The 16,626-nt window shown below is 43.5% G+C and overlaps 1 protein-coding gene across 1 annotated transcript in view; it reads left to right on the top strand.

The window, feature by feature from the left end:
- Positions 1-4,418, top strand: part of LOC118783686 (IQ domain-containing protein J-like) — a 42,492-nt gene extending 38,074 nt beyond the window's left edge. Inside the window, exons 3-5 of the mRNA XM_036537638.1 lie at positions 764-844; positions 1,986-2,139; positions 4,269-4,418. Of these exons, the coding sequence (XP_036393531.1) occupies positions 764-844; positions 1,986-2,139; positions 4,269-4,418 (385 nt within the window). The remainder of the gene's footprint in view (positions 1-763; positions 845-1,985; positions 2,140-4,268) is intronic.
- The last annotated feature ends 12,208 nt before the right edge of the window (positions 4,419-16,626 follow it).

Consider the following 16,626-nt stretch of genomic DNA (forward strand, 5'->3'; position numbering starts at 1 on the left):
CGAATCACTGATTAAACCAGACAAGGAATTTCACATAAGGAACCTGTAAGTTGGGAAAAGTATTGGGAAATGGCCATCTAGTATCTTTCTTGAATCCATGAATTATGTTTGTGGGTGCATGTGTGTTTGTGTTTGTCTATATGTGCAAGTGAGTTTGTGTGCATGTATCTGAGCGTGTGTCAGACAGACAGACTGAGGAAGTTACTTTAAAGCTATCTCATGCTCGTCTTCAGTAAGCTGTCACACATGTCCGGTGCATCATTCTGCTAAGCTAAAGCTCAGCCTACAGCTGTGGACTGGCTCTAGGGAAGGTACACTGTGAACTTGAAGTTTTAGACTGATGACTCTGTAGAAGTCTGCAGCAACATTGATGCAGTCCATCAAACTACTAATAAACTTACATTATATTACTGCCGTTTAGCAGACGCCCTTATCCAGAGAGACTTACATAGGTTACAATTTTTACATGCTATCCATTTATACAGCTGGTATTTACTGAGGCAATTGCAGGTTAAGCCGCTTGCCCAAGGGTACAGCCACTGTACCTCCAGCAGGGAATGAAAGCGGCAAGCTTTTGGTTATAAGCCCTGTTCCTTACCACTGTGCTACACCTCCGCCTGACTGTTTTACTTAGATTACAAGTCCTGCCCATTGAATCCAGTCTAAAGAAATATCTCCTCCCCCGGACCATTTCCACCTCTGCAGAAGGGCTTTTGTTAATTGTGAGTATATCAGAACCACTTCCTCTTCCTCTCCTCTGCAGTCATCAGCTGACGACGGACTTGGAGAACAATGTGGCGCAGATCCCAGTCAACATGAGGCCTTTGGAGTCCAAAGTGTTGATGTGAGGCTTTTTTCATCTTGTTTGTGAGATGGACACACCTCATTCTCTCTGTCAGAGCACGTCATTAATCCTCGCCCTTCTTGCCCTCCGCGGCACGTCAATCACAGCCCTGCAGAAGCAGATGGCTCTCTCTGGAGGTATCATTTTATCCGGTTTTAATAAGTCCTGGCAGACAGCAAAGATCTCACTCCACTAACGCTGACATATGGTAGCCTTGGATTAAGGGCTGCCGTCTCCCGAGCAAACAAACATTTTCATCATTAAAAGTGTCAGACATGCATCGCTCATTTTATTTGGAAGAGGTTGTTGTTACCCCCCCTGGAAATAATTTTGTTGGAGCATCCATTTTGTTTCAGCAAACTGCTGAAAAAGACAAGGTGCTTTCATGCCGAAGTCAGATCCTGACTAGGGAAAGGAGCCGCAGAATCGGGTCCCATAATATTTGAGGCAAGAGTAAAATGTGAGCAGCGTTTCAGTCATTTCTACACTGCCACCACCTGGCCAACAGGCAAATGACACCTTTGGATTGCTGCACTGAGAGGTTTAAAGGTGATCTAGCACCTTTCCAGTTTAAATAGAGGTCTGTTGTCCTATAGACATTGTCTCATAGACACTTACAGTAATTTTTGCCGCCTATTACTGTGTACATCCTTGTGCATATTTTGTGAAATACCAGTACTAATCAAGGAGATTTGTATAGCAGAGTGCCTATATGTTTGTGCCATTTTCTCATTGTACTCTCAAGCATTCTGTAACTTGTTGTGTATTTGTTTGTTCAGCCCCTAGCTGTGCAGAAGTGCCTATTAACTGGGCAACTGTGTAATCCTGAGCTAATCAAATCATCCACTAATCAAAATGTACCTGTCAGCAATTCGTGATCAATTAAAATTAATTAATGATTTTGGCTGCTTTGACTGCTTACTTACTGGCTATATAAATTACCTTACAATTCTTGTAAACAACCACTAATTTTACCAGATTTGTAAATACTAATTTGTTAGTACTTTGCAGTTTGATCAAATCCAAGCCCTTTATACACCAGTGCGTGTTTGTTAGTGTGTGTTTTTCCAAATGCGAGTGTGTAGTGTGAGGACCCTGTGTGAGAACACTAAAGCCTGTTTGCCTGCTCTCTTTGGGACAGTATCCAGCGCGCCTGGCGCGACTTCGTCCAGAGGCAGGACGTCCTGCACCACAGCTGTCTGGAGAAGAGGAGCCCCTCGCCTCCGTCCCTCTCCTCCTCCGGGAAGATGAGCACCTCCATCAGTATGACCACACTGTCAGATGGCAGCACCCCTGTGAGTCCAATGCACAACCTTTTACCTGCTGCTCTATCTACCCGACGCGGCTTCTGGGTCTCAGACTCTGTTAGAACACTGAACTGAAAAGGAAATGTAACTGTTCCTCCGCAAGATATTCTACAGAAACAGAATGAGCTATGATTTAGAGACGGCATTCTTTGACATTGGTTTTCTTGTCTTTCAAATGATTTTAACAAGTTCTAACCTGAGAGTGAAAAGCTACGATGAATCGTTTTGGAGAGATTGTAGCCGAAGGAACAGTGTGTGCTCAATTGTGTACAGTCTGCTCCCCATGACAAGTAATGGACAGCTATTTGGTATTGTGTAGTAAACATGAGGTCTGTTATAGGAGTGAGAGTGGGAAATATGCATTTATTTTCAGAATGGGAGGGCATGGAGCAAACTATGTTGCATTATTAAATATTATTATGTTGTTAATATTATTAATTATTTAATAATCATATTTAATTATTATTAAATGTTATATAAATATGCAGTATTATATGAATGACCTTTCCATGATACCCCACTATAAGGTTTAAGCGCTGTCCCACAAATAATGCTGCCCCTGGTCATTTACAGGAGTTGCAGTTGGATGCATAGACATAAATTTGTAACTAGTCCGCATCTGGGATTGATTGAAGAAGGGGTGAATCCTATGCTAAGGACAGGCCACTCCATTACACCTGCTAGGCATGGATGGAGATTGGTGCAGTATGAAGGAAAAAGTGGCAAGATGGTGCTGGCTTTTTTGTGTGACCCCAGTCACCCTGTATGGGTATTACAGCAACATGGGGTTAGCTGAAAGTTGTAAACACTGAAACATGGCCCATCGTCTGCCTTTAATACTGTACACATCCCGTTTGAAAGTGGGAAGCCGATTCATCCGCTCTGCTCCTGTGAGCCCCGGGATGATTCAAAGCAAATGAGGCCAGGGTGTAGACGTGCGGGAGCACAGAAGGTGTCTCTCCTTGCAGATGCGAAATGGATTCCTGAACGCCTCAACAGTTTTCTCATAAGGACTCCAATTACTTTCTAATGACAAAAAACGGGGGAAAAAAACTTCCCGGTATTGACTCTATAGTCCCGGTTGTGAATGTAAGGATTACAATGCGTAAAAGCCACTTAAGCTGTTCATCGCCTCTTATCGCTCTTCCGTAATGACTTTACATACGGCGTGGGTTTAAAGTAAATGTATATGCATAATTATTGGGGAGGGTTGTCTTTGGATAGTCTGTACTGATTTTAGCGTTGTAAGCAATAAGGAGCATTACAGTCAATGCCCAGCTGATTAGAACTCAAAGCAACGCTAATGGGGTTTTAGAGGAGGGATGCTGTGGAGGGCATTAGCAGGTTAAAAGGGAATTGACCCAGGTCCCACCTCTGAGTGATGGCTTGGATCACAGCAAATTCAGCCCGTGGGAGGTGGGAGGGCCAACCCTGATATGTTACATTTGGGTGCACTTCCTCTTCTCTCCAGGAGAGGGTGGACATTTACTTTACCCATGACACCACACACCTGTCAAATTATTGTCAGTTCTGAATCAAAATCACTCCAGTGTACGGAATCAATCACGAGTCGGGTCAATCAGCAGCAGCCGGCAAATTGGAATGAAATAAAGAATTGATTGTTGGATATTGTTAGAGCGGCATTCGAATGACAAGTTGTCAGGTGTTGTGTTCCTAATGAGTCAGAATGAATCCTTATGGAGCCCAGGTGCTCTACACTAGAACTGCAGGCCATATCATTTACCAGCAGGGTCACCTCTTCATCATTTTAGTTTAAACCAGTGATTGGAAATGTGTGACCGAAGGGTGAAATTAAACTCTCCTGGTTCCAAGATGAAGCCCCCAGTGTATATCGAAAAGCAATGTGAGGAAGCTGTGAGAAAACACTCCAACATAACCACTCCTATGTGTGGAGCTGCATTTCACCTAGTTTTACATGTTTTTAATGAATCCGTTGGCTTGTGCTCCATGTTCTCCAACGTGGGTCATGCAACTTGCAGGCCCTTCGCATTGGGTGAGAGCAAATAGGGCCAGCTTGTTTTTATAGGGTCGCAAACGGTGACTTTATCTGAAAACATCCGCTGCCAGTTGAATTCCGCAAACGCGAAATGTTTCAGGGTGTGCCGGCAGCCTGGGGGGAAGGCAAGGCCTATGCACAGGGGAGGGAGGGATGCTGGTGGTTGGAGAGGGAGCAGCTGCTGACGGACCAGCCTGTGCCGCTCTCCACACTCCCCAACGCCCGTCCTCGGGGACGGCGGGGCTGCTGAGCTCAGCGGCTCGCCCGGCCGACGCTGACAGGTGCTCCTCCGAGAGAGACGCGTGCTGGTGTCACCAGCTGAAAAATGCGCCAGCGACGACGCTGTCACCTCGGATAAAAGTCACGTTCCTTGGTCGTTGCCACACTTTCAGTCATCCATGGCCATGTATTGCCTCTGTCCCGGGCTGTTTTTTGTATAGGGTGATTAGATCTACGCAAAGTCAGAGTATTCTGGCTGTGCGTGTATCTAAATGTGTAGTGTACAATACGTTTAACTGACATGTGGTAAGACTATGTTTACATTTCACTGTATGCTTCCTATCTGCTTGTCCCTTTAACAAAGTACTGTGTCTGTGTTTGAGATAAAATCTGTTAAATTACAACAATGCTGTTATTATTATTAGTAGAAGTAGTATTAGTGGTAGTAGTATTAGTAGTAGCAGCAGTAGTAATAGCTATTGTAGCAATAGTATTATAAGTAGAAATGTAATAATAGTGATAATAGTGGTAGTAGTACAAGTATTAATTGTTGTTGTTTCCCTGCAGTAGTGGTAATATTTTCATTCTGAAAACACCTTGGGCTTTCTGCACTTAGTGTAGTGTTTAATATAACATGGGCAATACGGTTCTCTTTTGTTGCTGCGGCAAATGGGAATAGAATGGATAAGTGTGTGGCTTCTCTTTGCCACTCAGTATGTCTCGGCATTACTTATCATCTAGTTGTCTGATGTTTCAGTAGTGTCCCTCTTCAGTCCTTCCTCTCATGTTCATATTCAGTATTTTTTTTCTTCCTTTATTATCATTACTCTGCTGTGATAGAGTGGTAAGAAAAGGCCACTTTCTCGCCTGCTTGAATTCCAAATGCTGCCACGTTTCTGTTGTGCCAGCAGATCAGCCCCGCGCTTCTTTGAGAACTGTTGTATTTGCAAACAAGAAGGTGCCGCGTTCTGACGGGATGCTGCGCGGAGGCTGCTGTCTCCTTGTTGATTGAATGCATAACCTTTGTGCTGTGTTATCAGTCTCTGACAAAAGGCTGCCTTTATTGTCATGTGACAGACTGTGTGTGTGTGTGTGTGTGTGTGTGTGTGTGCGCATACGTGTGTGCATGTGCTTGCGTGCGTGTTCGCGTGTGTGTATGTATATGATTGTGGATTGATCCCCTTTCCTCTGAGTGAAAATATGGTAAAATAACCACATCACATTATTATCACAATCGCATTACTGTGGAGTGCTGTCCGGGGCCTTGGAGTAAGGACCTCTGAGCTGTAGGACTGAAGGCAGGGCGGGACAGAGCTGCATCTTACTTACACTAAAATTCCAGCCACAGTACATAAGCGATCTGCATAATGTTGAGTCTGTTGCTTGTGCAGGATGATGGCAGCTGTATTGAAGTATCAGCATTGCAAGCAGATAATGGGCTGTAAATATTCAGACAATATTAACATTCTTAATCGGTCTAGAAAGCTATTGGGTCATTACAAACTGCTGAAGGCCGGGGCATTACCTTGTGTGGCTGTCCAGGAGAACGTGCGCTGATCTGAGGTTCATTAACTCATTTGTGGCCTGCTTTATCGGAAAACAATAAAACTCTGTCCCGCATAATGCCATTCTTAATGATCTCCCATTTGTTGCTTTTATTAGAAAATAAATCCATCCTCACTATTATTTTCATTAATGCAGAACACTCTGATTATCCCCATGGTGAATTTATTATTTTCATTAAGATAGAGTGAAGCAATGAGCACATTCCAGGTCAGGGATATAAACTGGGAACCATATTGTTCGAAAAAAAATACATCATTTGAACATGTAAGTGCTGCAGAAATATCTGCTCCAGAAATATCTGCTCCTTTAAAGTATTTACATACATTCATTTTTAAAAATTGATCAGTAATCTTGGTAGATTATCTTAATATTGCTGATCATATTATAATGTATTGTCATATCGATAATTAGATTTTATCTGAAGACTGGGAATTGTATGCTGACAGGATTATGTTTGTTTATTTAAGTAATTATTCATTAATGAAAATGAAATGAATTTAGTTGTTATTTATTAAATTACCATTGTGACACTGTAAGTCTTTTCTATCAGTGAAACAGTAATGCTAATCATTCTATCTACTGTGTGATTCTTAAATCTCTTTACTGAACTGTAATATTCCCATTTCACCTGGGGAGGCAGTCCTAGCAAGCAGACGCATGTACACAGACTTGCCACAAGAGGGAGGTGTTGCATTTCTATGACTGTTCGGGTGAGGCAACTGAATGTTGCATTCACTGTTAAACTTAGTAACTGCTATAAAATCTGTCATCTTGGAATACCTCTATTACTTGGTTACTGCACTGCTCACATTGTTTTTGATTGATAATCTGATTGATTGTATTGAATACGCAGTTAATATTATATATGATAAATGGCATCCTCTATGTGCTGTGATCAAGCTGTGCGAAAAAGGCATTTGCATCTTTTTTCAGAAGATATAATACATGCCTTTTCTTCAGCCGGCGGGGCTGCAGTTTGTGGAACTGATGGTTTGATGAGGTAGTGTGAAACTGAAATGGACTGAACGTAAGGAGGTGTCATCAGAAGGTTTTCTCTCTCAGTCTGCGACCCCAGGGCGAGGCTAAGAGGGAGGACGGGTGTATGGCGGACCGTGAAGGGGGACGGGACGTGTCTGGGGACGGTCCATCTGGCGGAGAGAAGTGCCGAGGGGCGGAGACAGAGTGGGCGCTTCAGAAGTTTGCTCAAATCCAGCTGTCATGTCTCGCTTTCCCCATCGCAGGCTTGATGGATGAGTCGCTCCTCCCCAGAGACGTTCTTCGTCATAGCGCAGCAGCACGGCTTACCTTTTTTAACATTGCCCCGTCCTCGCCCCCGCTGTCTCTTTCAAACATTCCCTTCATATCCCAGAACATGCCTTTCAGTCGGAAAGCATGGCCGCGTAGGTATGCATGACATCTCTGTACTCTACAGACAACCCCGCTTAAAATCCCCATAATTGACTCACCCATTTAAATCACCTTTTTACATCACATTTGAATCCACTCTTCACCAACAATTTGTCAAGATGCTGATGTGTTTTAAGGTAACTGTCATGAAAGAGATGACACTTGTGTGGATAGTTCTGTCGTCTGCTCCGTCAAACTTCACCACCAGATGTGTATATCTGTGACTGGATTTTAGTCTCTGCAACAGTAGGTGGTAGCAATGTGTCTTGATTTTATTGTTACTCCCAAGAATGGTCAGCTCTTGTTGAAAGGCACATACTCCTTTCACATACCCCTTTTTTCATTGCACCAAACAATTGCAAGCTGAATTCACATTATTGTCACATATTTGTCATAATAAGCGCTTGATGCGTGATGATCTTGATTGTAAAAATGTGCTACAGTAAACAAAATTGGATTTATTGCTTGATACTACACATTCCAAAATGAGTTTTACATGCAGCAGACAAAGGGCGTATTGCTGTTAGCAATGTGTGAAACAATTGCTTGTGTGGGTATGGGTTGGAGAGTTGTTTGTTTCTGAGAAATGTATGAAGTAAATGGGAAAAAAACTGGTCAAGCAAGCAGGACAGTGAAAAGACATGATAAGATAAACTGCAGTGCCTTTTAGCTATTTGGGTGGATGAAAGTATGACAGGGGAATTGTCAGCTACGCCCAAAAAGCTGATATTTTTTGAGGGACCGGTGAACAACTTCAGGCGAGTGGTGCACATCACCAAATTCACATCAAAGGAATCCACAGCACAAACCAAATGGCCTGTACCTGAATACTGACACCACTTAATTTTCTGCTCTCAAAGCAAACTGTACTGATTCATTACCTCTGTAATCGATCCGGGGTACCATACCTGAAAAACGAACCGTAACATAACAGAACCCTAAGAAGATCCAAGCTATATCCCTCTCTTTTAAGTGAGTGTGTTTATACCCTCGAAAATTCCTTTTCTCTCCTGTTTGAACAAGGCTTGGAGGTTTTCTAACATGCACATGATTCTGCCTGTATTCAGAGAACAGCACAGACTCCTTCATTAAGACTCCTAAAGACATTCAGAAAATACTATTCACAGTGTGGCATGGTAGTTTCAAATGTCTAAGTAATTATAAGCATTACATGAAAAATATCAAATACCTTGCTTTACAATTAGTGCAGGAATGCTTTAAAAGATTTACACAAATTAAACTATGGCACACTATGTCAAGAGGGTCATCGGTGCACAATAAATATACAGTCAATTTTAATGTACTTTTGCAGCTGCTTTGTTACTAAGAGTTTGTATGTTCTTCAGGACAGGTCTACATATGTTCAGAGCTGGGGTTTGGTTTAGGGGTATTGTTTGGTTCTGGGTTGGGGTTATTGTTAGAAGCAGGGTTGGAATCAGTTACGTGGTATAATATCAAGGAAATCACATACATGCTCCTTTTACATATTTGCTCCTTACTGTTTTTTTTTTTACATACTATTACATACTACATATGTAATATACTGTAGTAGTCACACAGTTTGTGTAACGTATCAATAATTGGTTTATCATAAAATCACCTTTCCTTATATGGCACTGTGATAAAATAGGAGAGCCGCTCAGTACTGAAACTAAATACAATATCTCTAAAATTTCCATTATAGCAATGCCAATTTGTGTGTTCTTTACCTCTGTGATTCCCTCAAATGACTGCCCCTGAAACTCTCTTTTCTTAACCTCTCATTTGATGCTTGTTGACTCTTTCTCACACTTTCTTTGGTTTCAAAAGCCTCTTCCACACTTCCCCATTTCACAAAGAACGAACTTAATACTATGTTAATGTATGTTGATATACGATAGTGTTATGCTAATGAATGCCCAGCTCCCACAATTCACCACTGATGGCAAGTGCGCATTTGAATAACTCAGCAGTAATCCCTCAAGACTTTGGAGCTATAATTATTTGAAGTTTTTGAGCAAAACTATTAGTTCTTCAGTTTTTCTCCCCTCTGCTCAGCAGCATCCCATCGTTGTAACAGCATGTATAAAAACCTTTTGATAAAATGGAAGAACATGTTGTACTGTGAAACTAGACTCGCTATATATAGCAAACAGTAAGTTTCATTGTGTGTATGTGTGTGTGTGTGTGTGTTATATATATTTCTATTTCTATATATGTATATTGTAGTATAAAAGATTATACAGAAAGAGACAGTTGGAGGACTCATGCATAAAAGAGAGCCATTTTGTTTTATCTGTGCTATTACACCCCAGTAACTGCACCAGGCAGTGCCACAAAATGAAACAAAGTACAACGAGTAATATTCTCTGACAGTGAAATCCAGACTTAATTTCAGCTGAGTCTGAGAGGTTACCACAAGGCACATTTGGACTCTGCTTCAGGGGAATGAGTTGGATTCTGTCCCGTTATCAGACTCGGAGCACAAGGTGTTCTTCTGTGAGCTTTGTGCCTGTAACGACTATGCAGAGGTGCAGCTGACAGCGGGAAGAGTGTGAGGGGGATGCTCTTTTCGAGATGCAGCGGGGGTTATTTTTGCTTCTCTCTCAGGTGGGAATGAGTTACGGCATCAGTGGAAAAAAGGAAGTCTTTATTATTATGCGTCTGCTGGTTTCTTGAGTGACATAATCATTACTGCCCCCTCGCCGCCCTGAGGGTGGAGGAACAATGCGGGGGACAAACTCAGGACAATGCTGCATTATCTGTGTGCTCTCACACTGACCCTCCCTGCCAGCTGTGCATTTCCCGCACTCCCTAAGGGAAAGAAAGAGGAGGGAAAACATCATGGGGGCCGTAAGGTAATATCAGCTCCTGTTCAGCTCTGAATATTAACTGTCAAAGGCGTGTCACCGATGAGCCCCTCTCACTCTCCTGGTCTGCTGCGTGGAGGCGAACGACATGCGGTGACAATAAGAGGATAGTGTACAGTGGGGATATTGTATGATAATGGGAATAAAATATATAGCACCAAAACAATATGGGAGGTGGGTTGTTGCTTCTGTATATGAAAGGGAATATTTGCACTTGACTATAAAAATGTAATATTGCACAAGTCAAATAACAGTACGATTTAGAGCTTATATGTATTTTTTAACTGAGCCTACTGAGCAGCCTTATTCACACGTGTCCAGTCCCAAAATGTGTGATTTATACAGTACATTCAGGACTGCATATCAGGGCTGATCTGGGTATGAACACCCTCACACAGTCTGTCCGTTTAGATTGGAGTTCCGCGCTTTATAAATACAATGGAGGTGTTTCCTACGGTGCACGGTGCTTGTGTCTCTCCGCCCGACCAGTCTTCTTATTTGTATGAAACCAGTAAGCCTTCCATTCTCCCACGGCTATTGTAGCCGGTGTGCTATTTAACCTATGTCATACTCCGCATCGTCCATTGGGGGTCACTGTTTTGCTGTGGTCCAGAGCAGCGCCTGGCTGTCAGCCTGTAGTGCACTGTTGCTGTGATGTGCCTCTGCACCCAGATAAGCCATCCAGGTATAGATGGGTTTCTGCCTTATTGAGATAATTGTCCATTATCTAGTCAGTGCTAATTAAAGCTGTGGACCAAGGACAGATCACAACGAAAGGCTAGAGCTGGAAACCCCCCCCCCCCTCTGTTTTTATTTCCCCTTTATGTTCCTCAGAGATGAGAGAGCCATCCAGTCATCTCTCCTCTGCCTTTTAATTTCATGACACTCTTATTAAATATTTAGATGTTCCATCATTGCATCAGACTGGCTAATGGGGCCCCCGCGTTTGTGTTTTTTTTCAGTGGAGTAATGGCTCCCTGTGCCCAGGGGTTCAGGTTGCGTACCCGGCCGCGGTCCCTATTGATCCCAGACTGCCTGGGCACGGTTGCAATTGATCATTAGCGTCTGCCGAAGACACCGGTTCAGCCGCTGCTGATAAAAAGCAGATTAATATGATTATGACCAGCTCCGCCTCTGTGCTCTATCGATCGGAGCCAGGCACTGTAATCAGGGAGATTAGCCACGCGCCGTGGAGCTCGGGCCAGCGCGCAGCGTTGTGGTAATGTTGTCGTAACATTGCTAGACCATTTGATGTTGCAGAAAATTGAGTGTTGGTGAGAGGATTAGCTTCCCTGCATGTACTACAGCGGAGTGCGGTTTATTTTCACCGGGAGCGGATAGGCAGCACCAATGATTCTCTCGTTAAGTTCTGGATGATAAATGCATTAAATCCCCTCGTCTGCCTGCCTGCCCTCATCTTACTGGACTCTTGTTGGCTGTGTAAGCACTCTGGCTATGACTGCTTCTCCCGTGCATATGCATACTCACTGGGGAAACTGCATGCAAAATGCGTGGAACTGAATGCTTGGCTTCAGTCATATGCTGGGGCACCCATCTAGCTGGAATTTTTGTTGCTATTACGTTGTAGCCACACTGCTTTAGGTTGATCTATATGTCCAGACTGAGTAGGAGAGCTCATGATGAGGCTGCTTTGGATATTGTGAGGTGTGGAGGGGTGGAGGCAAGGGGCGTAGATTTGCATATGGACGGTAGGGACATGTCCCTACCAATGTTTGAGCGAACTCGTTCGAATTATCTTTGGAGTGAAGTCATATTAGATCATTCCGATGTTCCCTCGGTTGTTGTGTCCCTACCAATGTTGAGACCAAACCTATGCCCTTGGGTGGAGGGGTGGTCTTCTTAGAGCCCAGACTGCACTGGGAGGGAGGGATGGAGAGAGGCTGAGGCGAAGGTGGGCGTCTGCCTCTCTTCTGGTGCTGTTTCGTCCACACTGTAAACACTGTGCAGAATCTCCCTCTTCCCCATTTCTATTTCAGCTGTTCTATTTTTAAATAAATCAGTCGTATTCCAGTCTGCAGTGTCATTTGCCAGGTGAGTCCCATCATTAGCACGCCTGAGGGTGTATTGCGATGGTGGCAGTGATGGTGGGCGGGAGGGGGTTTGCGCCTTCCCAGTGCCACTGTAAAAACAGCACCGTGTCCTACTGAAATGAACGATAGCTCGCTGGGCTCTTTTTCATGATAGCTGGTGACAATGTATTATTAATGGGAAAATCAGCAATGATGTTCGCAGTAATATCTGCCACACGGGACACTGCACACACACACATACACACACACACACACACACGCACACACACACACAATGAGTGCCAGAGAGAGGGGAAGAAAAAGTTATTAAAGTAAGAAAAAACTGTGTGTGTGTGTGTGTGTGTGTGTGTGTGTGTGTGTGTGTATGCGCGTGCGTGCATGTGTGTGTCTGTGCAGGCATATGTGTGTGTGTATGTGTGTGCACATCCGTGTGTGGCGTGAGTGATTACATTCAGAAATGCTTACTGCACGTTGCTGCAGGGTGTCTGAACATTCTTGGCTGCACTAATCACACAGTATCTGTTTACAGCTCCTTGGTATAGGTGCAAGGCCTTGGTTTATCACAGCCTTCAGCAACATGTAAATCCATCTTCAATTAGTGTCCACGACTTACACCTGCTGCCTAAGAAATAACTGGGACCTTGTGCCTCAACGCACGTTGTATTGACACAGTATATTGTGGAATGAGCTTCTCATCCTAACACACCCTGCCTTCCTGGAAACAGCAGCGAGAAGGCCGAATGGCATGATGAGGTCATTGCATTTCCATTAGAGGCGGATACACGCTGCAGCTACTGCAGGTAAGGACGGTGAAATGCTGGCATCGGCGCAACAAATCGCCTCTATCTTCCAGCTCGATCGGACGTCCGCATGAGCTCTAGGTATTTGTCTGTAACAGCCTTACGTGCACCGCAGTTTTAAATCTGGGAAGAATCTCTTTTTGTCTCTCTCTGAGAGAGATGTGGAGTGACAGAGAGGACCCCTACGATAAAGAGATTCTCCATCGCTGAGAGCTTTTACAGCCCCGGCTGCTTTGGAGCGCGCTTGAAAGCCGCGATTGATGTTATGCCCCTGTGTGTTAACTTTTCCTCCTTCTCTGACTCCATTAGTGGGCTCTGCTGATTTAACATTGCATGGCGCTTTAGATTATACATTAAGGCAAAGGAGAGGAGAGGCTCCGCACTCGCGAAAACCGCCGGCCAAAAGCCCGCTCGTGTTGCACTCTTTCCCCTTTATTCAATTATTTACGTTGCTCAAGTGCAGGTGTACATGAGGGAGGCTGGAAAATGCACTGACTGCCCCGCTGAAACAACTTCATTTTAGAACATGCTGGTGCAATGGTGTACCTGTGAAATGTCTACACCTGCTGCCCAGAGGCTTTGTGTAAGTGTGTGTGTGTGTGTGTGTGTGTGTGTGTGTCTGTGTGTGTGTGTGTGTGTCTGTGTGTGTGTATGTCTGTGTGTGTGTGTGTGTGTGTGTGTGTGTGTGTGTGTGTGTGTGTCAGTGTCTGTGTGTGTGTATGTCTGTGTTTGTGTTTGTGTGTATGTGTCTGTGTGTGTATGTCTGTGCATGTGTGTGTGTGTGTGTGTGTGTGTGTGTGTGTGTGTGTGTGTGTGTGTGTGTGTGTGTATGTGTGTGTGTGTGTGTGTGTGTGTGTCTGTGTGTGTGTATGTCTGTGTGTGTGTGTGTGTGTGTGTGTGTGTGTCAGTGTCTGTGTGTGTGTATGTCTGTGTATGTCTGTGTTTGTGTGTGTGTGTATGTGTCTGTGTGTGTATGTCTGTGCATGTGTGTGTGTGTGTGTGTCAGTGTCTGTGTGTGTGTGTGTGTGTGTGTCAGTGTCTGTGTGTGTGTGTGTGTGTGTGTGTGTATCTGTGTCTGTGTCTGCATGTCTGCCTGTTTGTCTGTCAGACTACGTTTCTGGCCAGCTGTCTGCAACTTCCTAGTGAATGTATGGCAGGTGGCAGAAATGTCCAGTATGACATCAGCAAACACCCTTCCCATTGATCTCCTCCTCTTCTGGATCCAAGGACTGCTGAAGGGAGGAGTTCCACACACTGGCAGCGATAGAGGGGTGGAGGAAATAAACGGAGAGAGGGGTTTATTAATCTGTCGACTATCCTGAGCACCAGTCTGAGGGCAACAGCTGAAGAAGGCTCCCTTCCACAGGACAGCCAGAGGGAAAATCCATCTGCAGAATTTAATTAAATAACGGTCTGCACGCTACTTCACCCTAATCACCATGCACTACCTGGCACTGCTCTCCTTCTGTCCCTATCTCTCTCTCTCTCTCTCGCGCTCCCTCTTTCCCTTCCTGTCTCTAACCATGACTGCTTAAGAAAAAAAAAGAACAGGAGGGATAGAAAATAATCCTTTGGAGGCAGAGAGATAACTGTTTGGAATCTTCCACGCTGTTCTGTCTGTCTGTGTGTAAGGAGGAGAAAGGCAGAAGCTTGCCTTTCGGGCCTGTGACTTTTCACTGATGGGTTCCAGAAGAGCAACCTACAGTAGGCGTTTTCAAACGTGGTATTAGATTTTTCCTTTGAAGACCTTTGTGGAAAACTAGCAATAAGGACAGTTTAAAGGTATGCTCTCTCTGCTACGTACATGAGCCGTGATTGTCATGGTAATTGTGTGGAAAGCCTGGCTCTGAAAATTACCTGAATTTATGACGCCGCTGATGTAAAAGTCAAAGCGAGACCATTTGTGCTCTGCGTGACTTGACACTGTACTGCTAAAGCGTGCCCTGTTTTAATTTGAATGCAGAATATGCAGTCAGCTGCTTTGAGTATAAAAAGGATTTTGCTTCTTTGTTGTTACATTTGTTGTGTTGGAATTTATTTCAGTGTACAACCATGGAAAGTGGAAAAATTCAGACTCCATATTGAACAAAGAAAAGATTACAAAATAAAAATCTTCTTCATTCTCTTGAGAGAGATCTTTGCTCTGGATAAAATTAAATGATTTTTGAACTGAGATAATCAGGGAATTGTGGTCTGTTGTGGTCTCCTGATTTTATTTACATACTATAACACATTTATTTCAAGCTGAGCTTGGTATTGAAATGATCTTTGTGGAAGAGAAGAAGCAAAACATTGAAGACAAATTCAGTAGATAACATGAATGTTATAGATATGTTTTTCATTTGTTCACAGAAGAACATAAAAGGCAGGCCTCCTTCTTAATGGAACTTTCCATCAATGCATTTTTCTGAAATTGGATTTCATTGTATTGAAGCATAAAGCCAAACAAAGTCTACAGAATACTAATAAAAGAGAAAGGGTTCAAACAGGAGATTGCCCTGGCCAATCTATATAGGTAAAATTTTTACTTTTAACCTTTCACTTGACAAACACAATTTCCTTGCCTTGAAAAAGCCTCAAACAGTGAAATATGCCATTATCACACACCATCATTATTAAGGTTTTCAGCATGTTGATAAGGTTGAGGCATTGATTTCAATATGTTTGGACGCCTCAAATATTGCAAAATGTAACAAAAAAAGAAAATAAAATGATGTCAAGTCTAATGCCAAAATGCTTGCTGCTCTACAGCCTACAATTTTGAAAGCTTAAGGGTTTCAGCAATTTCAAGCTGTCAGTATTTTCTTATGAGGAGGTCTTGACTTTGGTTTGGCTTTGCATTTAATTCAAGGGCAATAGAAGGTGAGGTTTAAACCATAATCAAACCTACATTTCTCTCGCAGATAGTCCCCTTTTCACTCTGGTCCCTAGTGTCATATGGTGAACCTTACCTGAAAAAACCTGCAAAGCCTGATTCTATGAGAGGAGCGAGATTCTAATAATTTGCTGTCAAGAATGTCAAGAGTTAAATTAGAAACACTGGATTTTGTCTTGGTTATAAGTGTAATATTCTGTGTTTTCAGGCTTCTGTCAGGCAAAGCGCTCCTTATGGCATTCAAAATCTCAGTGAATGTTATATCCCTATAGAAACCTCATACCTCATTGATCACATAAACTGATATTGGCTCTGTAAAGTTTACAATGAGAGAAATAAGAGGAAAAAAAAACTTTCACTGTACTGTATGTTGTGGCATTTACGATCCGTGTGCTATTCCGTTTGACATTTGTGGCTGCGTTAAATTTAAATGGTATCTATATGGTTGTTTTTGTTTATTATTCCCGGCTAACTATTTCTGGCGGGGATGGAGCTGCGCTGTTTCTGAGGCCCGCTTGTTGAACGTTTCCCTGTCAGGACGTCAAAAGCAGTCGGCGGCGCTGGGATCGTTAAGGAGATGTGAGGGATGATTTGAATACGCGGTGTGTACACACTTCGTACTGTAAGCAGCGAGGGGAGCAGGGAGGAGAGATGGGGGAGAGGGGGGCTGTCACGGAGAGGGTGAGCGAGA

Source organism: Megalops cyprinoides, chromosome 9 (genome assembly GCF_013368585.1).
Source record: "Megalops cyprinoides isolate fMegCyp1 chromosome 9, fMegCyp1.pri, whole genome shotgun sequence".
NCBI classification, from domain to species: Eukaryota; Metazoa; Chordata; class Actinopteri; order Elopiformes; family Megalopidae; genus Megalops; species Megalops cyprinoides.